Source organism: Carcharhinus amblyrhynchos, chromosome 3, assembly GCF_965287045.1.
Source record: "Carcharhinus amblyrhynchos chromosome 3, sCarAmb.v2.hapA, whole genome shotgun sequence".
NCBI classification, from domain to species: domain Eukaryota; kingdom Metazoa; phylum Chordata; class Chondrichthyes; order Carcharhiniformes; family Carcharhinidae; genus Carcharhinus; species Carcharhinus amblyrhynchos.
This window is the reverse complement of record NC_137326.1, coordinates 65,154,105-65,181,237: the sequence shown is the minus strand read 5'-3', so window position 1 is coordinate 65,181,237 and position 27,133 is coordinate 65,154,105. Positions and strand designations below refer to the sequence as shown.

The following is a 27,133-nucleotide window of genomic DNA, read 5'->3' as shown; positions in this document are numbered from 1 at the left end:
CAGAACCTCTACAGTGCAGAGGGATACCATTCAGCCCATCAAGCTGGCACCGACAACAATCCCGCCCAGGCCTATCCCCACAACCTCACGTATCTACCCTGCTCACCTCTCCGACACTAAGGGGTAATTTAGCCAATGGCCAATCCATCTAACCTGCCCACCTTTGGACTATGGGAGGAAACCAGAGCACCTGGAGGCAAACCATGCAGACAGCGAGAAGGACATGTAAAATCCACATAGATAGTGACCCAAAACGGGAATCGAACATGGATCCCTGGCGTTGTAAGGCAGCAATGCTAAGCACCGTGCCATGGAGGAATTTGAAAACAAAGATGAGAACTTTAAAATCAAGGGGTTATTTATCAGAAGTGGAATCAATATTGGCACACAATTTGTCCAGTGCTGTGTCTTATTTTTAGATATGCTTCCTGCTGCTCCAACAGTTGGTCAGATGGATTCAATCCCTGCACCAGCTGAGGCTTTTCTTGTGGCCTACCTGTTTGCCATGCCCCATAGTGATATTATATTATGAGGGATGGTAAGCAATCCTTAGTCAACAAGGATTATACATGAAAGAAATATATCCGAATGCCCAAATGTTAACTGGTACCCCAAAGATTCCATTGTCTTATATTTATTGAGCAGGTGGTGGAATGTGGTATTGTCACTGGACTAGTAACCCAGAGTAGTTCTCTGGGGACCTGAGAATGGTAGCGCGTTGGAGGGAGTTACAGAACAAAGAGATCTAGGGGTACATGTTCAAAGATCCTGAAAGTGGAATCACAGGTGGACAGAGTGGTGAAGAAGACATTCAGCATGCTTGCTTTCATCGGTCAGAACATTGAATACAGGAGTTGGGACGTCTTGTTGAAGTTGTACAAGACATTGGTAAGGTTACACTTGGAATACTGTGTGCAATTCTGGTCACCCTATTATAGAAAGGATATTATTAAACTAGAAAGAGTGCAGAAAAGATTTACTAGGGTGCTACCGGGACTTAATGGATTGAGTTATAAAGAAGGCTGAATAAACTGGGACTTCTTTTTCTGGAGCATAGGAAGCTAAAGGGTGACCTTATATAGGTCTACAAAATAATGAGGGCATAGACAAGGTAGATAGTCAATATTTTTTCCCAAGGTAGGGGAGTCTAAAACTAGAGGGCATAGGTTTAAGGTGAGAGGGAAGAGATACAAAAGTGTCCAGAGGGGCACTTTTTCACACAGAAGGTGGTGAGTGTCCGGAATAAGCTGCCAGAGGTAGTAAAGAGGCGGGTACAATTTTAAAAAGCATTTAGATAGCTACATGGATAATATGGGTATAGAGGGATATGGGCCAAATGTGGGCAATTGGGATGAGCTTAGGGGTTTTAAACAAAAGGGCAGAATGGACAAGTTGGGCCGAAGGGCCTGTTTCCATGCTGTAAACCTCTATGACCTGGCAGATTGTGGGAACTGAATTCAATTGAAATTGGGTATCCAAAATCTAATGGTGACACCATTGTCGACTGTCATAAAAATCCTTCTGGTTCACTAATGAACTTTAGAGAAGGAAATCTGTTGTCCTTACCTTGTCTGGCCTACATCAGACTCCAGACCCACGGCAATATGACTGACTCTTAATTTCCCCCTGAAATGGCCAAGTGAGACATTCAGTTCAAGGGCAATTAGAGATAGTCCAGTCAATGATGCTGACATCCCATGAAAAATCTTTGAAGTTATTCTCTGTGTGAAGAATTGGCTTACGCCATTCACATTACAAATATTTCCCCATCTTTTCATGGGCTTGTTGTGAGGGATAATTCACCATCTGTTTTAGTGTTAGCACTTCCCACAAGGGATCAGTAGTTTCTAGAGAAAGTCAAAAATCAGTAAAGCTCCTCAACCAACCAAGTTAAATACCCTCATGACAACACAAAATTGGAAACCAGGTAATAAAAAACAGGAGAAATAAATTATGTTTACTTCATGAACAGGAAACAAAGATTAGGACATGCAAATGAAATTATGTAACATAAAAGAAAAACAAAGAATTATAATAATTTCATTTTTTTAATGTGCAACATCAATTTCCTTTCAAGGAATAAGAATCCATATTTGAAAGAAAATAATTTTCAGGGCTAGAGAAGTTGTTCATTAATAATCGTCACTTATTACATGATTTAAAAATACTGCAGAATGCACCAGCCGGAAATTATAATGTCATTTTTAGTGTGAAATTTGTGGGCAGGTAGCTCACAATGTTCACACCACTACAGACAATTCAATACTCATTTTGTCTGTGAGGCCTGCAGAAACTTGAGCGCTAAGTTTTTTGAGCGGCAGTGGCTGGAGTCAATGTGACGCATCCGCATGGCTGAGAACTACATGGATAGCACATTCAGAGAGGTGGTTACATCACAGCTTAAGGCCATGGTGGCATAGAGAGAATGGACGACCATCAGGCAGTCCAAGAGAACTAGGCAGGTAATACAGGAGTCCCCCCGGTATTCCAGTCAGAAATCGGTTTTCTATTTTGAAAGAGGGAGCTAGTTCCTCAGAGGGAGTGCAATCAGACTTAGGTTTGTGGCGCCACAAGTAGCTCAGTAGTACAAGAGGGGAGAAAGAAGAAGGGAAGAGTAAAAGTGATGGGGGATTCATCAATTAGGGGAACAGGCAGATATTTCTGTAGTCACAGACGTGACTCTACGATGATATGTTACCTCCTACGATGTCACAGAGCAATTGCAAGACATTCTATTGAGGGAGGGTGAACAGCTGAAGATCGTGGTCCACACTGGTATCAATAACTTAGATAGGAAGAGGGATGGGTCCTGCAGTCAGAATGTCGCGAGCTTGGTCGAAAAGTAGCAAGCAGGACCTCAAATGTAGTTATCTCTGGATTACTCCCAGTGCCATATGCAAGTGAGTACAGAATAAGAGGACAAAGCAGATGAATGTATAGCTGAAAAGACAGTGCAGGAGGGAGAGCTTCAGATTCGTGGGTCATTGGGACTGGCTTTGGGGGAGATGGCACCAATACAAGCTGGACTGGTTGCACCTGAACAGAGCTGGGACTGAGTTCCTAACAGACATTTTGAGGGCTTCAAATTAACTTGGCAGGGCTGTGGGAACCAAGAGAAATATTAGAGAAGAATAGCATGATTCACAAAAGACTGGTATGGACAGGAAGTACTGGTATAGAGAATAGTAAAATAATTAGTGAAGTTGGAGTAAGGGAAAAAGAAATGATGTCTAAATAAGAGAGTGTGTGAATACACAGAGCATATCAAACAAGATTGGGGAGGCACAGATTGCAATGTGCAAGTATGATGCTCTAGTGATAATGGAGACCTGATACAAGGAAGACAAAGGCTGAATGTTAAATATTCCAAGGTACGAGGTGTTCGGAAAAGAAAGGAAAGGGAGGAAAGGGGAGGATAGTGGTAGTGGTTAGGGAGGGTAGTGGTAGTAGTTAGGAAGATCATTGCAGTGCTGAGGAAAAGAGGATTCGAGGACAGAATCAATTTAGCTCGAGCCAAGGTCAAAAGGGTGCAATTACATGGCTCGGTGTAGTGTAGAGACCACCAATTAGTGAGAAGAATCAAATCTGCAGGAAAAATCCAGAGGTATGTAAGCATTACAGGTAAGTTTTAAGGGGGAACCTTACACCACCATTGCTCCAGTCTACATTTAGGTAATGAAAGTGTGGAGTAGCAAAAGTTCCCAGATTGTGTTCAGAAATGTGTCCAGTCCAACTTGTGTGGAGTTTGCACATTCTTCTCGTGTCTGTGTGGGTTTCCTCTGGGTGCTCCGGTTTCGTCTCACAGTCCAAAGATGTGCAGGTTAGGTTGATTGGCCATACTAAAATTGTCCCTTAGTGTCCTGAGATGCGTAGGTTAGCGGGATTAGCGGGTAAATGTGTAGGGATATGTGGGTAGGGCCTGGGTGGGATTGTGGTCAGTGCAGACTCAATGGGCCAGGTGCACTTAAGGTTTCAATGATTCTATGATTCATCAAGAAAGGATGCACTATTGGACTTGACTCTTGAAAATGAGATAGGCCAATTAGAATTAAGAAACAGTGATCATTGTTCTGCGAGGCTAAGGATAATGATAGAAAAGGATAATAGACAATCCAGAGAAAAATAATTAACTGGGAGAGAGCAGAGTTCAATGGGACAAGAATGAAGCTGGGCCAGTTAGACTGGAATGAGACATTGGCAGAAAAACTGTAGCTGAACAATGGGCTACCGTTAAAACAGAAATGGTGCGGACACAGTCAAATATATCTCTTCCATAGGGAAAGGCAGGGAAAACAAATCCCAAGCTCACTGGATGAAAAGGGAGATAGAAATTAAGGCAAGGAGGAAAAAGTTTGCTTATGATAGGCTTCCAGTAGAAAATACAGAAGGTTCAGAGAGGAGTGAGAAAACACATTAGCGAAATAAAGAGGGATCATAACAGACAGGCAGCTAGCCAACATATGGGGAATCCCAAAGTCTTCATATAGTAAAAGGAAGGTAAAAGGAGGAGTAGGGCCCAATCGGGATCTGAAAGTGAATTTCAGAGGCTGGGAGCATGGCTGAGGTATTAAATGAATACTTCACATCTGTCCTTACCAAGGAGGTAGATATACAGGATATGGTGGCAGAGGAGGAAATTCTTTCTAGAATGGTTCAAAATTGATAAGGAGGAAACGTTGATTGACTGTCAGGACTGAAAGTTGACAAGGACAGCAGGACCAGATGAGATATATCCCAGGATTTGAAGAAAGTGAGAATGGAAATTTCAGGGATCCGGCCAGAATCTTCCCATCTTCTCTAGGCTGAGGGAAGTGCCAGAGCACTGGATATCTCCTAATGTTACATCCTTGTTGAAAAAAAAATTGTAAAGATAGCCCCAGCAATTACAGACCAGTAAGTTCAATATCAGTAGTGGGCAAGTTTCTCAAAACAATTATTTGGGATAGAATTAGTTGTCACATGGAGAAATATAGGTTGACTTGGAAGACAACGCAGAGTCGCTGAGCAGAGACTGATAGTAGCCAAGTTCCGCACACGTAAGGACGGCCTCAACTGGTATCTTGGGTTCATGTCACACTATCTATAACCCCCATGACTTACCTGGGCTTGCAAAATCTCACTAATTGTCCTGGCTGGAGACAATACACATCTCTTTAACCTATGCTGAACCCTCTCTCCACTCACATTGTCTGTACCTTTAAGACTTGATTACCTGTAAAGACTCACATTCCAAACATTATTTTGTAAATTGAGTTTGTGTCTTCATATGCCCTGTTGGTGGACAGAATTCCCACTTACCTGACGAAGGAGCAGCACTCCGGAAGCTACAGGCTTTTGCTACCAAATAAAGCTGTTGGACTTTAACCTGGTGTTGGGAGACTTCTTATTGTGTTTATCCCAATCCAATGCTGGCATCTCCACATCTTGATTAGGAAGAGCCAGCATGGATTTCTTAAAGAAAAATCGTGTTTTACTAACTTGCCAGGGATGTTTGAGGAAGTAGCAGGGAGGGCCGATGAGGGTACCTGGACATTCAATACACTGTTTTTCCTAATATATATTAATGATCTAGATCTTGGTGTACAGGGGACAATTTGAAAGTTTGCGGATGATACAAAACTTGGAAGTATTGTAAACTGCAGACAACGTGGAACTTCAAAAGGACATAGACAAGTCGCAGATGGAGTGAACAGATAGGTGGTATGAAAGCAAATTACTGCAGACACTGGAATCTGAAACCGAAAGAAAAAATGCTGGAAAATCTCAGTAGATCTGGCAGCATCAGTAAAGAGGAAAAAGAGCTGATGTCTCAAGACCAGATGACCCTTTGTCAAAACCCTTGCTGTTTGTAATTTTCATTTATGACCTGGATGAGGAAGTGGAGGGATGGGTTGGTAAGTTTGCCGACAACATGAAGGTTGGTGGTGTTGTGGATAGTCTGGAGGGATGTCAGAAGTTGCAGCGAGACATAGATAGGATGCAAGGCTGGGCAGAGAAGTGGCAGATGGACCTCAACATGGATAAATGTATAGTGGTCCATTTTGGCAGGTCCAATGGGATGAAGGAGTGCAATATCAAGGGTAGAAGTCTTAGCAGTGTAGAGGATCAGAAGGACCTTGGAGTCCGGGTCCATAGGACTCTTAAGTCGGCCTCGCAGGTGGAGGATGTGGTCAAGAAGGTGTATGGTGTACTCGCCTTCATTAATCGAGGGATTGAGTTTAGGAGTTGGAAGATAATGCTGCAACTTTATAAGACCCTTGTCAGACCCCACTTGGAATACTGTGCGCAGTTCTGGTCACCTCACTACAAGAAGGATGTGAAAGCTATTGAAAGGGTGCAGAAGAGATTTACAAGGATGTTGCCTGGATTGGGTGGCATGCCTTATCGGGATAGGTTGAGGGAATTCGGTCTTTTCTCCCTGGAGAGACGAAGGATGAGAGGCGACCTGATAGAGGTTTATAAGAAGTTGAGAGTATAGATAGGGTGGATTCTCAGAGGCTACTTCCCAGGGCTGCAGTGGTCGCTACGAGAAGACACAGGTTAAACATGCTGGGGAGTAGGTACGGAGGAGATGTCGGGGTAAGTTTTTCACTCAGAGGATGGTGGGTGAGTGGAATCGGCTGCCGTCAGTGGTGGTGGAGGCGAACTCATTGGGGTCTTTTAAAAGACTTTTGGATGAGTACATGGGATTTAATGGGATTGAGGGTTATAGATAGGTCAGGTAGGTAGGGAGGGATATGATTGGCACAGCTTGTGGGCCGAAGGGCCTGTTTGTGCTGTAGTGTTCTGTGTTCTAAAGCAGACAGGTGGTAGATGTTTATCTGTGTTAGCAGGGCTGAGTAGTTTAAGGTGCTAGATTTAAGCCAGTCTCTCTGGAGGTGTGATTTCAAATCCCAGCATTGCCAAAATTTCTTGAACAGCATTGTGGCACAGTGACTTGGGTTCGACTCCAGCCTCAGGTCACTGTCTGTGTAGAGTTTGCACATTCTCCCCTTGTTTGCGTGGGGTTCCTCTGGGTGCTCCAGTTTCCTTCCACAATCCAAAGATGTGCGGGACACACTGATTGGCCATTCTAAATTGCCCCTCAGTGTCAGGCGATTAGCAGGGTAAATATGTGGAGTTACTGGATTAGGGCCTGGGTGGGATTGTTGTCGGTGCAGTCTTGATGGACCGAATGGCCTCTTTCTGCACTATAGTGATTCTATGAGATGAAGTTCAATGCAGAGAAGTGTCAAGTGATATACTTTGGTAGGAAAAACATGGAGAGACATTGGCCCTTGTCAGTTCTGAGAATGATGATCACCAGCAGATTGCCACTCGACAGACTTATCCACACTGAAATTGCCAAGCCCCTGTCTCACTGAATCTTCCTCACTCAGGCTGGGTGTAAAAGAAGTAGCAAACGCATCCCCAGCTGCATCGGCAACAGGCAATTGAGGTGCTGGGAACAAAGGAACGTTTTAAGGCTCGTTTCTGTAAATGAGATGTTTTATATTGAGCTATGAGGAGAGGCTGAATAAACTGGGCTTGTACTCGTTAGAGTTTAGAAGAATGAGGGGAGATCTCATTGAGACGTATAAGATGATGAATGGGATGGATAGGATAGAGGTGGAGAGACTCTTCCCGCTCAAAAAAGACAGTAGGACTAGGGGGCACAGCCTCAAGATAAAGGGGAGGCGGTTTAGAACGGAGTTGAGGAGGAACTTCTTCACTCAAAGGGTGGTGAATCTCTGGAATTCTCTGCCCGTTGAAGTGGTGGAGGCTGCCTCGCTAAATATTTTTAAGAAGCGGGTTGATGGGTTTTTGATAAGAGAAGGGATTAAGGGTTATGGGGAGAGGGCGGGAAAGTGGAACTGAGCCACGACAGATCAGCCATGATCTTATTGAATGGCGGGGCAGGCTCGAAGGGCTAGATGGCCTACTCCTGCTCCTATTTCTTATGTTCTTATGTTCTATATCACCCCTTTAAAGGGAAAAGGTAAGTTTCAAAAGTAAGTTCAGGCAATCGGGGGAGACCAGGAGGGAGGGAGGTCTCAGATCAAGGGTGGTGCAGGGGAACCACTGTGGGGTGTTGTGTGTGTGTGTGTGTGTGTGTGTGGTGGTGTCCCATGCAAGGCTGAGTCATAGAATCATAGAGGTTTCCAGCATGGAAACACGCCCTTCAGCCCAACTTGTCCACGCTGCACAGTTTTTACCCACTAAGTTGGTCCCAGTTGCCTGCATTTGGCTCATATCTCTCTACACCCACCTTACCCATATAACTATCTAAACGCTTTTTAAAAGACAAAATTGTACACACCTCCACTATTAGCTCTGGAAGCTCTTTCCAGATACTCACCACCCTCTGATTGAAATACAATTGCCCTTCTGGATCCTTTTGTATTTTTCCCCTCTCACCTTAAACATATGCCTTCCAGTTTTGCACTCACTAACTTTGGGAAAAGATGTTGATTATCTAGCTGATCTATGCCCCTCATTATTTTATAGCTAGGAATGAGTTAAAGAAAGGGCTTAGGAGAGCTAGGAGGGGGCATGGGAAGTCCTTGGCGGGTTGGATAAAAGAAAACCCCAAGGCTTTTTACTCTTATGTGAGAAATAAAAGAATGACCAGGGTGAGGTTAGGGCCAGTCAAGGATAGTTGTGGGAACTTGTGCATGGAGACAGAACAGATAGATAAGGCGTTGAATGAATACTTTTCTTCAGTGTTCACTAAGGAGAGGGGCCATGTTTTTCAGGATGAGTGTGTGATACAGGCTGATAGGATGGGGGAGGTAGATGTTCTGAGGGAAGATGTATTAGCAATTTTGAAAAACCTGAGAGCCGCTAAGTCCCCTGGGCCAGATGGGATACATCCTAGGATACTTTGGGAGGCAAGGGATGAGATTGCGGAGCCTTTAGCTTTGATCTTTGGGTCAAAGAACAAAGAACAACCCAGCACAGGAAACAGGCCCTTCGACCCAACGAGCCCGCGCCGCCATCTTAAAGCATTTTCCTACACCTAACTTGCCCCATGTGTATGCTAATGGTACCCCTATTGTAACCAGATTCAGGGGAGAATAGTGTAGGGTCAATTTGGTACACCAGTCAGCCTAAAAGCATATCTTTGGGGTGTGGGAGGAAACCGGAGCACCCGGAGGAAACCCACGCAACCACAGGGAGAATGCGCAAACTCCCACAGACACCGGCCCAAATCCATGTATCTGCACAGCTAGCAGTGATAGTCACTGAGCTGTTGTGGTGCCCATCTGCTGGTCCAGGATTAAGCACACACAACGACGCGAAGTACTAGGCCACTCTCGAAACATCCAAGAGCAGCCCATGCACGATCCACTGTGTGCATGCCCCTCGTTTGACAACAAGGTGGACCGACACACCTGCGGATTAAAAGAGACAAAACATTAACATGTAGTATTACATTTCTAGTATCGTCCCGAGGCTCTGACCCTTTTTAAAACTGTCGCCTATAACCCTCCATCCCGTGTCACTCATGTGCCTATCTAAGTAAACCTTAAACAAGTCCAGCGTGCCTGCCTCCACCACCTTACTTGGTAGCGCATTCCATACCCCCATGACCCTCTGTGTGAAAAACCTCCCTCTAGTATCCAAATTATACTTCTCCCCCCTCACCCTTAGCTCGTGACCCCTTGTGATATTTGTCTCCAATCTAGGAAAAAGCCTGCCACTGTTGACTCTATCTATACCTTTCATTATTTTATACACCTCTATCAGACCCCCCCTTAATCTCTGGCTTTCCAAGGAGAAAAGCCCCAGTTTACCCAATCTCTCCTCATATCCCAGTCCTTCCATACCAGGCAGCATCCTGGTAAACCTCCTCTGCACTCTCTCCAGGGTCTCCACGTCCTTCCGGTAGTAAGGTGACCAGAACTGGACGCAGTACTCCAAATGTGGTCTAACCAACGTTCTGTACAACTGAAGCATTAGACGCCAGCTCTTACACTCTATACCCCTTCCTATAAAGGCTAGCATTCCATAAGCTTTCTTTGCAACCTTCTCCACCTGGGTTGCCACCTTCAGAGACTTGTGCACTTGCACTCCCAAGTCCCTCTGCATTTCGATACTCTTAATTGGTCTACCTTTTATCATGTAACTCCTCCCTGCATTATTCCTTCCAAAATACATCACCTCGCATTTGTCAGGATTAAATGCCATCTGCCATCTATCTGCCCAGCATACTAGCCTATCTATAGCCTGCTGTGTCACCTGACAATCTTCCTCACTATCTGCCAATCCTGCCATCTTGGTGTCATCTGCAAATTTGCTGATCACACCACGTACACCCTCTTCCAAGTCATTTATATATATTACGAATTGAAGAGGTCCCAGTACTGAGCCCTGCGGCACACCACTGGTGACAGACCTCCAGCTTGAAAAGGACCCTTCCACTACTACTCTCTGTCTCCTGTTGCCTAGCCAGTTTGCAATCCATCTAGATACCTGTCCCTGTATCCCATGTGCCTTAACCTTTTCTACCAGCCTACCGTGAGGGATTTTGTCAAATGCCTCACTGAAATCCATATAGATGACATCAACGGCTCGCCCATCGTCAACTGTTTTTGTCACCTCCTCAAAAAATTCTACCAGATTCATAAGGCAAGACCTCCCCTGAACAAAGCCATGTTGCGTATCCCTAATCAGATCGCAAAACTCCAAATACTTATACATCCTATCCCTAACAATCTTCTCCAACAATTTTCCTACCACCGATGTCAAACTCACTGGCCTATAATTACCAAGGTTATCCCTACTGCCCTTTTTAAACAGCGGTACCACATTAGCTATCCTCCAGTCCTCTGGCACCTCATCTGTGTCCAAAGAAGAGACAAAGATTTGCGTCAGAGATTTGGGTCCTCACTGTCCACGGGGATAGTGCCAGAGGACTGGAGAGTGGTGAATGTTGTTCCTCTCTTGAAGAAAGGAAATAGGAATGACCCTGGTAATTATAGACCAGTTAGTCTTACTTCGGTAGTTGGTAAGTTAATAGAAAGGGTCGTGAGAGATAGGATTTATGACCATTTGGAAGGATGCAGTTTAATCCAGAATAGTCAGCATGGTTTCATGAGGGGTAATTCCTGCCTCACAAATTTGAGTGAATTCTTTGAGGAGGTAACTAAGTGTGTAGACAAAGGTAGAGCAGTTGATGTCGTATATATGGATTTTAGTAAGGCGTTTGATAAGATTCCCCATAGTAAGCTCATGAAGAAGATAAAGAGATGTGGGATAGAAGGAAATTTGGCTGATTGGATAAGTAACTGGCTGTCTCATAGAAGATAGAGAGTGGTGGTAGAAGGAAAATTTTCAGACTGGAGGCCAGTTACCAGCGATGTACCACAGGGATCAGTGCTGGGTCCTCTGCTATTTGTGATTTTTATCAATGACTTGGAAGAAGGGGCTGAAGGGTGGGTCAGTAAATTTGCTGATGATGCCAAGATTGGTGGAGTAGTGGATGAGGTGGAGGGCTCTTGTAGGTTGCAAAGAGACATTGATAGGATTCAGAGCTAGGCAGAAAATTGGCAGATGGAGTTTAACCCTGATAAGTGTGAGGTGATTCATTTTGGTAGGACAAACTTGAATGCAGATTACAGGGTCAATGGCAGGGTTCTGAGGAATGCGAGGGAACAGAGATCTTGGGGTTCATATCCACAGATCTCTGAAGCTTGCCACTCAAGTGGATAGAGCCGTGAAGAAGGCTTACAGTGTGTTAGTGTTTATTAATAGGGCGTTTGAGTTTAAGAGCCATGCGGTTATGCTGCAACTATACCAGACATTGGTGAGACCACATTTGGAATATTGTGTTCAGTTCTGGTCACCTCACTATAAGAAGGATGTGGAAGCGTTGGAGAGAGTGCAGAGGAGATTTACCAGGATACTGCCTGGTTTGGAGGGTAGGTCTTATGAGGAAAGGTTGAAGGAGCTGGAGCTTTTCTCTTTAGAGTGGAGGAGGATGAGAGGTGACTTAATAGCGGTTTATAAGATGATGAGGGGGATTGATAGAGTGGACGTGCAGAGACTTTTCCTCAGGTGGATGTAGCTATTACTAGGGGGCATAAATATAAGGTTCATGGGGGGAGATATAGGAGGGATATCCGAGGTAGATTTTTGACTCAGAGTGGTTGGGGTGTGGAATACACTGCCTGCTGTGATATTGGAGTCGGACACTTTAGGAACTTTCAAGTGGTTATTGGATAGGCACATGGAGCACACCAGAATTATAGGGAGTGGGATAGCTTGATCTTGGATTTGGATATAGCTCAGCACAACATTGAGGGCCGAAGGGTCTGTACTGTGCAGTACTGTTCTATGTTCTAGACATCTATAAGATCACCCCTAAGCCTCCTATGTTCTAGAGAAAAAAGTCCCAGTCTATCCAGCCTCTCCTTCTAACTGAAATCATCAAACCCCGCAGCATCCAAATAAATCTTTTCTGCACTCTTTCTAGTTTAATAGTATCCTTTCCATAATAGCGTGACCAGAACTGTACACAGTACTCCAAGTGTGGCCTTACTAATGTCTTGTATAACTTCAACAAGACATCCCAACTCCCATATTCAATGTTCTGACCAATAAAACTAAGAGTGCCATATGCCTTCTTCACCACCCTCTCTACCTGTGACTCCACTTTCAAGGAGTTAATAGCCTGTACTCCTAGATCTCTTTGTTCTAAAGCTCTCCCCAATGTCTTACCATTAACTGAGTAGATCCTGCCCTGATTTGACAGGATCTCACTTTTGTCGCTTGCTCTTCCTTATTTTCCAAGAGGAGGTCAAGTTTTGCCCCCTCGCCAGTCAGGCCATCCACATACTGAATGAGAAATTCCACCTGGATACACTCAACAAATTTCTCTCTGTCCAAGCCTCTAATACTATGGCTGTCCCAGTCAATGTTGGGAAAGTTAAAGCCTCCGACTATTATCACCCTACTTTTCTTGGAGCTATCTGTAATCTCCTTACATATTTGCTCCTCAATTTCCCACTGACTATTTGGGGGCCTATAGCACAACCCTATCAAAGTGAATTCCCCCTTCTTATTTCTCAGTTCTACCCATATAGACTGAGTGGGTGAACCCTTAGAAATATCTCCTCTCAGTAGGGCCATGATGTTTTCCCGAATTAAATGCGTAATTCCCCCTCCTCTCTTACCTCCTGTTCTATCTTTCCTATAGCATCTGTACCCTGGAACATAGAGCTGCCAGTCCTGCCCCTCCCCTTAGCCATGTTTCAGTAATAGCTATAATATCTCAATTCCACATACCCATCCATGCCCTGAGTTCATCTGCCTTGCCTGTTAGACCTCTTGCATTGAAATAAATGCAGTTTAATCTGGAATTCTCTTACTCTTTGTCCTGCTTTCTCAGACCCACTACATGGTCCAGTCACGTTTTGTACACTCTCCGTGTTTTATTGCCTTACATGGACCCATTCACTGTGTTGTCCACAGGCTCTGTACTCTCTACTGTAGCCCTTTTTGATTTTTGATTTTGGGTCTGGGTGTCTAGATAGCTATTCTGGAGTTAGAAATGCTGTTTACCATTTTCGGGTAACTATCAGGATAAAACTGACAGACCCATCCAAAGTTCACAATTTAAATTGCTTCTGCTGGATGGTTCCCAGCCCAGTGCAATTGTCCAGAGGTAGTTAGCACTTTCTGGGCACTTTCCTAGAGGGATTCCGCTGTGCATCATTGGAGTTAATGCAATGCCAAGGAACCTGGAAGCCATTATAAAATAAAGGGTATAATTCTTAAAGGGATACAAGAGTAGAAGGACCTGGGTGTATGTGCGTATATCATCGAAAGTGGCAGGACAAGTGGAAAGAGCAGTTAATGAAGCAAATAATATTCTAGGCTTTATTAAAAGGGGCATAGGGTACAAGCCCAATGAGGTTATGCTGAACTCTTGAAGGCCTTTGACAAAGTCCCTCTTGGCAGACTGGTGCAGAAGGTGAAGTCGCATGGGATCAAAGGTGAGCTGCAAGGTGGATACAAAACTGGCTTGGTCAAAGAAGACAAAAGCGTAGCAATGGAAGGGTGTGTTTCTGAATGGAGGGTTGTTACAAGTGGCATTCCTCAGGGATCAGTGCTGAGACCTTTGCTGTTTGTAAAATATATAAATGACTTGGAAGAAAACGTACTGGATTGATTAGTATGTTTGCGGACAACACAAAGGTTAGTGGATTTGCAGATAGCAATGCGGACCATCAGAGGATATAGGTCAGTTGGAGACTTGGGTGGAGAGATGGCAGATGGAGTTTAATCCAGACAAATGTGAGGTAATGCATTTTGGAAGGTCTAGTACTGTTAGGAAATACACAGAAAATGGCAGAATCCTTAAGCGTATTGATAGACAAAGGGATCTTCTTGTACAAGTACACAAGTCACAAAAAGTGGCAATGCAGGTGGAGAAAGGAGTCAAGAAGGTATACAGCATGCTTGACTTCATCGACCAGGGTACTGAGTTTAAAAATTGGCAAGTCATGCTGCAGCTTTATAGAACCTTGGTTAGGCCGCAGTTGGGATATAGTGTCCAATTCTGGTCGCCACACTACCAGAAGGATGTGGAGGCTTTGGAGAGGGTACAAAAAAGATTTACCAGGATGTTGCCTGGTATGGAGGGCATTAGCTATGAGGGGAGGTTGAAGAAACTTGGTTTGTTCTCACTGGAGTGACGGAGGTTGAGGGGAGACTTGATAGAAGTCTACAAGATTATGCGAGGCATGGACAGAGTGGATAGTCAGAAGCTTTTTCCCAGGATGGATGAGTCAATTACTAGGGAGTATAGTTGGACCAATGAGTGGCACAGGCTTGGAGGGATGAAGGGCCTGTTTCCTGTGCTGTATTATTCTTTGTTTGTTATAGGTTTAAGGTGTGAGGGGCAAGGTTAAAGGAGATGTACGAGGCAGATTTTTTTACACAGAGAATAGTGGGTGCCTGAAACTCATTGCTGGGGGAGGTAGTAAAAGCAGATATGGTAGTGACTTTTAAGGGGTATCTTGAAAAATACATGAATAGGATGGGAATAGAGGGATATGGTCCCTGCAAGGCTAGGGCATTTTAGTTAAGCTGAGCAGCATGGTCAATGCAGGCCTTTATACAACACACTAGTTAGACCTCAGTTGGGATATTGTGTACAGTTCAGGGTGCCACACTATAGTTATGACTTCAGTTATGAGGATAGATTGGAGAGGTTGGAACTGTTCTCCTTGGAGAGAAGAAGGCTAAAAGGAGATTTGATAGAGATATTCAAAATCATGAGGGGAGTGGACACGTAGATAGGTAGAAGGTGCTCCCACTCATAAAAGGATCAAGTACTTGAGGGTACAGATTTAACTTGATTTGAAAAGGAAGCAAATGGGATATGAGAAAAAACTTTTGCACGGTGAGTTATCAGAATCCGGAATGTTCCACCTGGAAGTTTGGTGAAGGCAGGTTTAATCGAGACATTCAAGAGGGTATTAGATGATTATTTGAATAGAAACAATGTGCAGAGGTATGGGGAAAAGACAGGGGAACGGCACTAAGCCATGATGCTCATTTGGAGAGCCAGGTGCAGGCACATTGAGCCAAATGGCCTTCTATGCACCTTAACAATTCTGTGAATGGAACAGCAGGGTATCACTGACATCAACTTCAGGATTTTCATATTTAACCAAATATCTGCAGATACCAGCAGTTGCTATCAGATTTATGTTGTAATAACAGTCATACAGAAAACCTCATTGATATCACTGCAGCAAAATTCAGATTAATACGTTCTTTGCTATAGCCATCCATGCATACAAATACATAACATCACTAAGTCAGCAACCTTACTACTGTTACCATCCCCTTCTTTCTGGGGCAATTACTCTGTGAACTCTTATATATGTCCATCCTTCACATTCAAATAGTTACAGTCAGCAAGTTATTTGACTATGGGAAGCACCCAGATCCTGTTACGACCTATTATACACATACGTATGCCCTCCAGTAGCAATCATTTACCCTGGGACATTGTTAATAAATGTGATAGAAGAATCTTCTTCATGAGAGAAGTACTGCATTATCAACTGCCCATTCTATGACAGCTTATCATTTTTACTGAAGCTACGAAGACTCAGCAATTATTCCTGTTTTTACTGAAACAAACACTAAAAAAACACCACAAATAACCTCCTGATTGCCAGAACCAAAATACAGGCTGTCATGGGGCTGATTATAAGTGACTCACAACATCAGTTATGTGGAAATGGCATGGAATCATTGTTCTGCTTTCTTTATTCAGAGAGGGAGCCATTAGGTTGCTGATAGATGGCACATTGAGTGGTAGTTGTGTGTACCGTGTAATCTCAATGGTAGACTGGTCCTCTTGCTGCAGATCTGTGACACTGACGTCTCCATTATTAAGTGCTTCAATTGCTGTAAGATCACTCGGGCTCTGTGAATCATCTTTTCCCTTGCTGAGGCTCGCTAGTGAGGTGACGACATTAACCAGTGTACCCAAATCACCTGGGCTTGTTTCAGCCTAAAACAAAGAGATAAAAGTGGAATTGATCACACTACTGGTCTACAGACAGTGAGAGCCACTTTTGATACCAAGGTATCTCCAGCTAAATCCCTGTACATATCAGATACTCTGAGCAGAATTTAACCAGCAATCCAGGGCATCACAGTACAAAAATGGCATGTTATAAATTTGATGCAGAAAATAACAGAAAGTGACTCCCAGGATCTGAGCACCTTTGATTTAATGGGCAGGGTGTTACTGCCTCACTCGAACGAAACCGGAATTTCCCACCTGAGGTCAATGGACATTCCCGCTGTCTGTCCCTCGTCCACTCTGACTCTGTGGGGGTGGAGTGTTAGAATTCCAGTGCCTATCCCCGACTCCCACTGTCCAAATCTACTTTGACAATGACATAATTTTGAGTTGAACAACTGTAATCCTCGTGATCTAAAACAAATATTCATGCTGTTTGTGCTGCCAATTCATCAATCTCTGACAAGTAAATAAATCACGTTATGAGACAATGTTTGTACCAACTATCAAGCGGCTTGTTTCTTAGCAAGTTATGATGAATTCATTAATTTCAATCAATACAACTGACCTTTGTATAATAATACAAAATAACAAAATGTTACGCCTCTCCACTGAGTTGTTACACTCAAACTGCATTCTGATCTTCAGTATAATGCAGGATACCCTGTCCCTGCAGTCTCCTCAGCCTGACTTCAATGTTAGCATTGAATTAACGCAACAATTTTGTAACGCAGGCATGAAATCCAACGAATTGCTAATATCCACAATCAAGTTCAAAGAAATAGAGTTAAAATTGCAGCAGTTAGAACAAACATCAGAATGATTTCATTGCCTTCAGCATGTTGGCCCACATGTCGATCTAAAGTTGAATCTATATTGGCCAGGCTGCTTGTTTTGGTGAAATAAGTCCTTCACAGGGAAGGGATAACTAAGAAGGTAGATGAGGGCAATGCAGTTGATGTTGTCCACATGGACTTTAGCAAGGCCTTTGACAAGGTACCGCATGGTAGATTGTTGCACAAGGTTAATTTTCACAGGATCCAGAGTGAGTTAGTCAAATGGACACAAAATTGGCTTGATGACAGAAGACAGAGGGTGGTTGTAGAAGGTTGTTTTTCAAACTGGAGGCCTGTGACCAGCAGTGTGCCTCAGGAATCGATGCTGGGTCCACTGTTTTTGTCATTTATATTAATGATTTGGATGAGAATTTAGGAGACATGTAAGTTTGCATATGACACGAAGATTGGTGGCATAGTGGATAGTGAAGATGGCTATCTAGGATTGCAACGGGATCTTGATCAATTGGGCCAGTGAGCTAATAAACGGCAGATGGAATTTAATTTAGATAAATGCAAGGTGATGCATTTTGGTCAATTGAACCAGGGCAGGACCACCTAACGCAGTTAATGGTTGGGTGTTGGACAGAGTTATAGAACAAAGAAATCTAGGAGTACAGGTTCATAGCTCCTTGAAAGTGGGAGTTACAGGTGAACAGAGTGGTGAAGAAGACATTCGGTATGCTTGGTTTCATTGGTCAGAACATCGAATACAGGAGTTGGGATGTCTTGTTGAAGTTGTACAAGACATTGGTAAGGCCCAATTGGAATACTGTGTACAGTTCTGGTTACCCTATTATAGAAAGGATGTTATTAAATTAGAAAATATGCAGAAAAGATTTGCTAGGATGCTACCAAGACTTGACTGTTTGAGTTATAAGAAGAGGCTGGATAGACAGGGACTTTTTTCCTTGGAGTGCAGGAGGCTTAGGGGTGATCTTATAAAGATCTATAAAATAATGAGGGGCATAGATTAGCGAGATAGTCAACACCTTTTCCCAAAGGTATTGACTTTAAAATTAGAGGGCATGGGTTTAAGGTAAGAGGGAAGAGATATAAAAGGGTCCGAAGAGACAATTTTTTCACATAGAGGGTGATGAGAGACTGGAACAAGCTGCAGAGGTAGTAGTAGAGTGGGTACAATTTTGTCTTTTAAAAAGCATTTAGACAGGTACATGGGTCAGGTGGGTATAGGAGAAATGGCCCAAACGCGGGCAACTGGGATGTTGTGTTTAAAAAAAAATGGCATGGACAAGTTGGGCCAAATGGCCTGTTTCCATGCTGTAAACCTCTATGACTCTAAGCCAGGCTAACTCAATGACAGCACTTTTAATATATAATACATGTAGGTCCCCAAGCAGCAACCCAATTCAAAATCCCAAAGCATGCCATTTGACAACTTTGTGTAATTTACTCTTCTCATCTCTCAATTGCAACAACTTCCCTTCCCAAGATTTTATGGCCAATAGCCTTCTTTCAATTGGGGAGACCCTTTCCTGCTTGTTGCAAATAAGCCAAGTTCTAATAAAGAAGTGAAATATACAGCCAGTGTGTGCGCTCAGGAGGGCACATGCAAAACACTTCATCAACTTTACAAGCCCATTGAAAGTTTCAAACTGTTACTCAAGCAGATGGTTCCAGAAAAGGGGCAAACTGAAATTGCTCACAAATCCAGCAAATGCCCATGATTTCAGTCCCTCATAAAGGGATGGGAAAAACATCCATTTACAAGTGAATGCCAACAATACTGTGTGAATACAGTGTGCTGGTGGCATCACAGAATTATAGAACCCTACAGTGCTGAAGGAAGTCATTCGGCCCATCAAGCCTGCACTGACAACAATCCCACCCAGGTCCTATCCCCTTAACTCCACATAGTTACTCTGCTAATCACCCTGACAAGGCCAGAATTGAACCTGGGTCCCTGGTGCTGTAAGGAAGCAGTGCTAACCACTGTGCCACCATGGAATGATAAAGGGCACATGGTCTGTAACAAACTATTTCTTCTTTTTGGTCAAATGAATAGATGATAATATTCTTCTGTTGATGAAGGACATGACCTGACAACAAATGAGGGAGAATTCTACTTTACATGATATAAGCATGATAGAAATCATACATTACAGATTGATTCCTGTAATGGAACTGTAATATATTTACCAGACAAACAAAGAACAAGAACAAAGAAAATTACAGCACAGGAACAGGCCCTTTGGCCCTCCAAGCCTGTACCGACCATGCTGCCTGACTTAAAACACTCTACGCTTCCGGGGACCATATCCCTCTATTCCCATCCTATTCATGTGCTTATCAAGACGCCCCTGAGAAGTCATTACTGTATCCACTTCCACTACTCCCCCAGCAATGAATTCCAGGCACGTAAGATCTTCCCACCTTAGAGTCTGCAGCTACCAGAACAGTACCACTGTCTGTCTGGATTAATGGTTGCTGAATGTTCACCAGTGCTCCTGATTCAAACAGATTATTCTGCCTGCAAGAAAATAGAAAAGAAGATTTTTTTTTCTGACAGTGAATCATATGGACTTAAAACACTAAGTCTGTTTTTCTTTCCAAAGATGTAGCAAGACCAGGTGAGATTTTCCACATTTCTACTTTTATTTTTGATTTCCAGGATCCATAATATTTTGTCTTTACATAATATTTGGTAAAGTGTCGATAACTTACGAAGACTATTCTGCTCCATTGTCTCCCACAACGTCATAGCTGACAAAATATAACCTGATTAGAAAAACTCAGCAATCAGGAATATGATAGAGAAAACTGTTTGTGTAAGCTATAGACATGAATTTCTAGAAGATTTTCAAAAAGTACCGCATTGGAGATTGTTCACAAGGTGGTATTGGAGGGAGCAATTTGTCCTGGGTGGGATAACTCGTGAAGGAGACAGAGATGGGTGATGGATAAGTACGTAAACTGGCAGGTTGTGACATATGGTATCCACCAGCACTGTAGCTTCAGATTCTCTCTGCACTTAGAAATTATTTGGATGAAGGATAAGAGAACCATACATCTAAGTCTGCTGGCTTAGGTAGCGTGGTAAATAACCTTGATCTGAATAGAAAGTTGTAATGTGGTTTTGATAGATTAAAGAGTAGCCAAAACTGTGGCAGATGGCACTGAATGTGGTGAAATGTGACACCATCTACTTTGGATCTAAGAAAGGGAGATCAGAACATTCACTTGATGATAATATGATGGAAACTGTGTAGAAGCAATAAATTAGAGGACCAAGCACAGAACTCATTAAAGACTAGTGAACATGTATGAAAAAATTGTTAAGGGGCTAATGGGATCTGATATTTAGTTCAAGGCGGCTGGAAAATAAAAAGGTTGAAGTTATGGTACAGCTATAAAGAGCTCAACTAATACCCCATCTGGAATACCACATTCAGTTCTGACCATTGAATCTCAGAAAGGACGCAATGGTGTTAGAGGGAAAGCAGTCTAGATCCATAAGGGGAAAAATGCTGTAATTGTGAGAGCGAGAAGTAATTAGATGTGCATTTGCGATGCCAAGGCATACAAGGATATGGACCACATGCTGGAAAATGGGATTAGAATAGTTGGGTGGTTGTTTTTGACTGGTGTAGACGCAATGGGCCAAAAGGCCTTTACTGTGCTGTAGATCTCTATGACTCTATGACAGACTGAGTTTGTATTCCCTTGTATTTCAAACAAACTGTTTTCTCTGGTGCAGGAGTCCAGAACAAGGGGACATAAAATTAGGGCCAAGCTTTTTGGGTGATGTCAGAAAGCACTTCATTACATGGGAAGTGAGTAGAAATCTGAAAATTTCTCCACAAAAAAGATTGTGATGGATTAAAGAGTGACCAAAACCGTGGCCAAAAGGTCCAGCTAAATTGAAATCTTCAAAGTATAGACGAGTTAATGTTGGGTGAGGGAAGTACATTCTATTTGGCCCATGCCATGCTAGCTCCCTGAAATTTTCCCATAGCCTTACAAATTTCTCCTTTTCAAATACTTATCCAATTCAAAGAACAAAGAACAAAACAGCCCAGGAAACAGGCCCTTGGGGCCAATGAGCCCGCGCCGCCATTTTAACATTATGAGACCCCCTCCACCCATGACCCTTGTCTATGGTTATGGCATTCCACATTGAGGGAAGACTAATTTAAGGACAATTTATTACACCAATCAGCCTAATAGCACATCTTTGGGGTGTGGGAGGAAACCGGAGCACTCAGAGAAAACCCACGCAAGCACGGGGAGAATGTGCAAACTCCCACAGACACTGGCCCAAATCCATGTATCTGCACAGCAAAGAGTGATAGTCACTGAGCTGTCGTGTTGGCCAGCATCTGGTCCAGTTTATTCATTTCTAAATCAATTCATTTCTAAAGTAATCACCAAATTTGAAACTGACACTTTTTCAGGCAATGCATTCCAGATCGTAACAATCCACTGCTTAACAACTATTCTCCTTGATTCTTTCCCCTGGAAATTTTGCCAATAAAATTTGTGTCCTTTTTTACATTTTTTTTATCTGTTCATGGGATATGAACATTGCTGGATAGGCCAGCATTTATCATCCTTCCCTAAATGGCCTTGAGAAGGTGGTATTGAGTTGCCTCATTGAACCATTGCAATCCAGGTGGTAGAGGTACACAGTGCTGTTTGGAAGGGACTTCAGAACCTCGATCTAGCAACAGTGACATATTTCCGAGTCAGGATGGTGTGTGACTTGGAAGGTATCTTAAAAATGAAGAAGGGAACAGGTAAACTTTGTAATACTTAAAGATTTGTGCAAAGCATTGCAAGACTCGTTTCTGCACCCCTGTAACCTTGTATGCCAGTTAACTTGTTTGTACAAGCCTGTAACCTTGTATGCTGGCTAAACAAATTGCAGGTGTTGAAATTCGATGACGGCTAATCACACTAGAGGAACAGAACGGAGACAGTCACAGCCTTGGGTTTACAATGGACTATGCAAAGGACGAAACCGCTGAGGTAGCAATAATCACATGATGGATGACGAACCATGACAGACATCCTGGAGAACAGCTGACATGACTAGGGGTGGGAACTGGGATGTATAAAAGATGTACTCTTACTTGTGTTTGGGGAGCAGTCTGGTGAACCGCTTTAGGAAGCGGGCTTCTCCCAAAAGCTTTTGTAATAAACCTGCTGTACTTTGATTCATGACTAGTCTCAGAGGTATTATTTACTGACAATAAATTGGTGCCGAAACCCGGGATCTGTTTACAGGTCCAGTTCAATGGCCATGACTGGAGCTCTGGAATAGATCACCGAACTTAAAAGTGTAGGTCAAATTACAATAGGTGATCATCTGTGATGAGAGAATGTGTGAGTGAAAGACGTCCAAACTGAGCATATGTGGACAAGGAGGCATCCGTCTCTAACACCCAGCCTTAAACCGGTTATTGAGAGGGGTAGCCCCCACCCATCCAAAGATCAGGATTTTGAAGTGGGTGTAGAGACTGGAGAAAGAGGTGCCTGGGGTGTGATGTTCAGATGTGAGTGAGAAAGAGACTGAGTGATCGCCGGAGTAAAAGGAAAAGCCAGCTTAAATAGTATAAGTGGTTGTACAGAGGGGTCTGATCGCCCCTGACAGGTATCACCTGGCTCTGATAAGAGCGACTTAGGAAGGGGAGAGTGAGAAGGGAGAATAGAAGACAGGTGGTGAGTATAAACTTATCTGTATTATGGTGTGATCACAAAGACAGTGGGGATCCCGGGACCCCTGATAAATGAATATATGACTGAGAGGGACAAATTTACTAAACAGAAGAGGGGAGGTGGGATCCATTCCATCCACTAGACCATAATAACAGAAACAGTTGGAAAAGGGAAAAAAGGACAAAACTAAGAAAATTGGAGTTCTCTTACTTCACCAATTGGCTGGATTAACTGAACAGGTCTCAGTATCGGGTATGAAATTGGGTGACGACAAAGCAAAAATCAAAATGTTGGAAGCACGCAATAGAGAACTAGAAACCAAATTTTAGAGGACCCCGGCTGGGATCCTTGCCTCCCTACGAGCCGGCTGTACAACCCATGGCATCCGTAGGAGACTTTGCCGTAGAGTTGAACCATTTCATCGGTTTAAGGTGGAAGTCCAATGAGTCTTGGGCAACGCTAAAGGTTGATGAATATGTTGAACTTCTAGAGTGCTGTTGGATTTGCACTCCTCCAGGCAAGTGGAATTATATCCCTGACTTGTGCCTGTAGATGGGAGTCAGGAGGTGGGTTACTAACTACATGATTCCCAGCCTTTGACGTATTTGTATTTATATAGCTGGTTCAGTTTCTGGTCAATGATATCCCCCAGGATGCTAATAGTGGGGGACAGCAATGGTAATGCCATTGGGTAGAAGCTTAGATTCTCTCTTATCGGATACAATCATTGCCTGGCACTTATGTAGCATGACTGTTACCTGCTACCTATCAGCCCACGCCTATAAGTTGAGCAGGTCTAGATCATGTGAACACAGACTGCTTCACTGTCTGAACAGATGTGAATTATACTGAATACTGCACAATCAGCAGCAAACATCCCCATCTCTAAGCTCATATTGGTCATTGATAAAGCAGTTGAAAATATTTGCACCAAGGACACTGCTCTGAGGAACTCCTGCAGCAATGTCCTGGGACACAGATGATAGCAAACACAACTATCTTCCTTAGTGTTAGATATTGTTATAAAGCGGCGGTGGATCCCCCTCTGAGAACTAACGCCTAACCACTCAAACAGGAGTACCTTGCCCTATAATCTGTAAAACGTGATTGTAAAGTGGTACGACCTGCATGGTCGGTGCAGACTTGGAGAGCCAAAGGCCCTGTTCCTGTGCTGTAATTTTCTTTGCTCTTTGTTTGTTCTTTGATCTGCTCTTCAGCAACGTTTAGTGGTTAAATCAAAATAACTCCCTGACTCTCTAAAATCAACAAGTAACAATTGATTTATCTAACTAACAGCGGCAAGTTAACTAAACAATTTACAAACTGAATAAAACATGATTCTAATGGAATGCTGTCAAAAAAGAAAGTTCCCACTCATTAAAAAAAATTCTTTTAGTCACTCTCTAAATTACAACCAGGTTTTGTGTCTCCCGGAATACTCTGCACCTTCTCTGTTGATTCTTCTTTGGAACTTTTGCTATTTAGGTGAGACTTTGAACTAAGAGCAGTGAGCTATGGCAGGTGGCAGTTGTTCTCCCTTCCTTTTAGATCTGTGATGACATATTAATATCCCCCACAATAGGATTGGTCTTAGGTTGCCAAAATCTTCAGATTTAAATTTAATAAGTTCTTGGTATCGAACTGCCTAATTCAAATTGATTGGCTGAATTCAAAAAAAGTGAAAAGCCTGAAAGCATGTTGCTTTGGTAACATGCTTTGCCTTTTGATATAAATGTTTCATTTAGAGCACTCAATATGTATTTGCATTTTTTAACTTTCTAAGCATAGAAAAAGCACCACCTTTTATAAGGAGCATGCAATGCTTTTTCCCCAGCATTTTACAATTTTACAAATGCCAAACTACAATTATTCTACTTAACTTCATTTTCCCCTTAAGAAAAAAATGAACCATCATCATGAAAAGATGGCTTCATTTTTTTTTCTCTTTTAAACTCACAATAAAGCATCTGCAATAACATTTTTATGAGCCGCACATGTACAATCTGTAAATTAAACTCTTGTAAAATGAGACTCCAATAAAATAATCTGGTGTTCTTGTCCTTAAATCTTTCCAGAAATGTCAAAGGATTATGATCAGTGTACATAATCGTCTCTGATACATTGTTTGCAATGTAAACTTTGAAATGTTATAAGGCCGTTACCAAATTCAATATCTCTTTTTCAATGGTTGAATATTTTGTCTGATGGATATTGAGTTTTTTTGAAAAATAACTCATTGGCCTTTCAATTCCACAATCATCTTCTTGTAACAGTAAAGCTCCAACACCTGCATTGCAGGTGTCAATGGCAACTTTGAAGTGTTTAAAAATGGGTACGGTGCTTTTAAATTCTCAAATGCCTCCTGTATTGTTCCGTCATCAAAAGTTTTTATCAGATTTGTCAACAGTGCCACTATGCTACTAATGTTTGGTACAAATTTCCTACAGAATCCGCTCAATCCTAAAAATTGTAGCACTTCCTTCTTCGAGGATGGTCTTTGAAATTCCTTGGTGGCCTTCAACTTCATGTTTCTCAGTGTCATTAGTCCATATCCAGTGTTATGCTCTAATAATGTCATTTCCGCCTTAGCAAATTTTGTTTTTGCCAAGTTTATGATCGGCTTTGCCTTCCATAGTCTTTCAAAGAGCTCTGCCAAATGTACTATGCATTAGTCTTCCCCATTCTATTTCTTGCACCTCACCCTTTGCATGTCACTCCTGCTCACACCTCAGCTTCATATCTTGCTCCACTCGCATCTCGCCCTGTCACACCTCGCTCTCGCTTGTACCTCACCCCTGGTTGCTCCTGCCTTCTCGCTCCCACACTGTGTGCACCTCGGTCCCGCCCCCACTCACGGCTGATCCCTGCTCGAGCCCCTGCCCCCACTTGCAGCTCATGACATCACACCTTGCCCTATTGCACCTTGGTCCCACTTGCACCTCACTCCTCATCTTGTTACACCTCGCAACCCACTTTTGCTCAATTGCTCACACCTCGCACACTCACACCCACATGCAACTTGCACACTCATACCTTGCACTTGCTCACACGTGCTCACAACTCATACACCACCCTATTGCACCTCGATAGCCCTTCCTTGCTCCCTCGCAATCTCTCGCTTGTACCTCGCATTCTCTCACACCTCTCACTCTCTCTTCCCTATTTACACCATTCTCACCCTCAGCCATTCTTCCCATCACTCACTCCCACTTTCTTTTCCTCTTGCTGTCACTCACTCTTCCATTCACACTCTCTTCCCTCCCTCGCCCTCTTCCTCTCTATTCCCCTCTCTCATGCTAAGGTTATATTTCACACTGACCCTTAATGGGATACATTAGTCTCCTGGAATCAGTCCAAAGTTATTCCACTTGTGGTGGCCACTTCCTTTTCCCTTTCCCACTCCAGTTCTAATTTTAAACTGACTTTCACGACAAGCAATACAGTACGGTTTGGGCAGCACGGTAGCACAGTGGTTAGCACTGCTGCTTCACAGCTCCAGGGTCCTGGGTTCGATTCCCGGCTTGGGTCACTGTCTGTGTGGAGTTTGCACATTCTCCTCGTGTCTGCGTGAGTTTCCTCCAGGTACTCCTGTTTCCTCCCACGGTCCAAAGATGTGAGGGTTAGGTTGATTGGCCATGCTAAGAAATTGCCCCTTAGTATCCAGGGATGTATAGGTTAGAGGGATTAGTGGGTATAATATGTAGGGATATGGGGGTAAGGCCTGGGTGGGATTGTGTTCGGTGCAGACTCGATGGGCCGAAGGGCCTCTTTCTGCACTGTAGGGTTCTATGATTCTATGATACTCTGGAACACTCTTTAGGCAAAGTTAAGAAAATCTTCCATCCTCATTTAAAGCCTCATGAACTTGATCTTTCCAATCTGACCACAAGATCCCACCTGCATTATGTGTGATGAACTACAGAGCCAGCATTTTCTCTACTTCAGGTGTATGAGTAGCTGCCCCTCTCTGCTGCTTTCTCTCTCACTCTGATTCTTGCAGACTTCCTTGGGTGTGAGTTTCAGGAGTAGTTTAGAAAATCCCTAGGAACACCACATTGATAAAATATTGTTATTTGTGTGAAGCAGG

The 27,133-nt window shown here is 43.2% G+C and overlaps 1 protein-coding gene across 1 annotated transcript in view; it reads right to left on the bottom strand.

Moving 5' to 3' along the window:
• LOC145340407 (nuclear receptor subfamily 2 group C member 2-like) overlaps positions 1-27,133 on the bottom strand; it is a 263,492-nt gene that overhangs the window by 97,390 nt on the left and 138,969 nt on the right. The window contains exons 7-8 of the mRNA XM_080184880.1: positions 19,762-19,858; positions 16,332-16,516 (exon numbers count right to left, since the gene is read on the bottom strand). Coding sequence (XP_080041006.1) covers positions 16,332-16,516; positions 19,762-19,858 — 282 coding nt within the window. The remainder of the gene's footprint in view (positions 1-16,331; positions 16,517-19,761; positions 19,859-27,133) is intronic.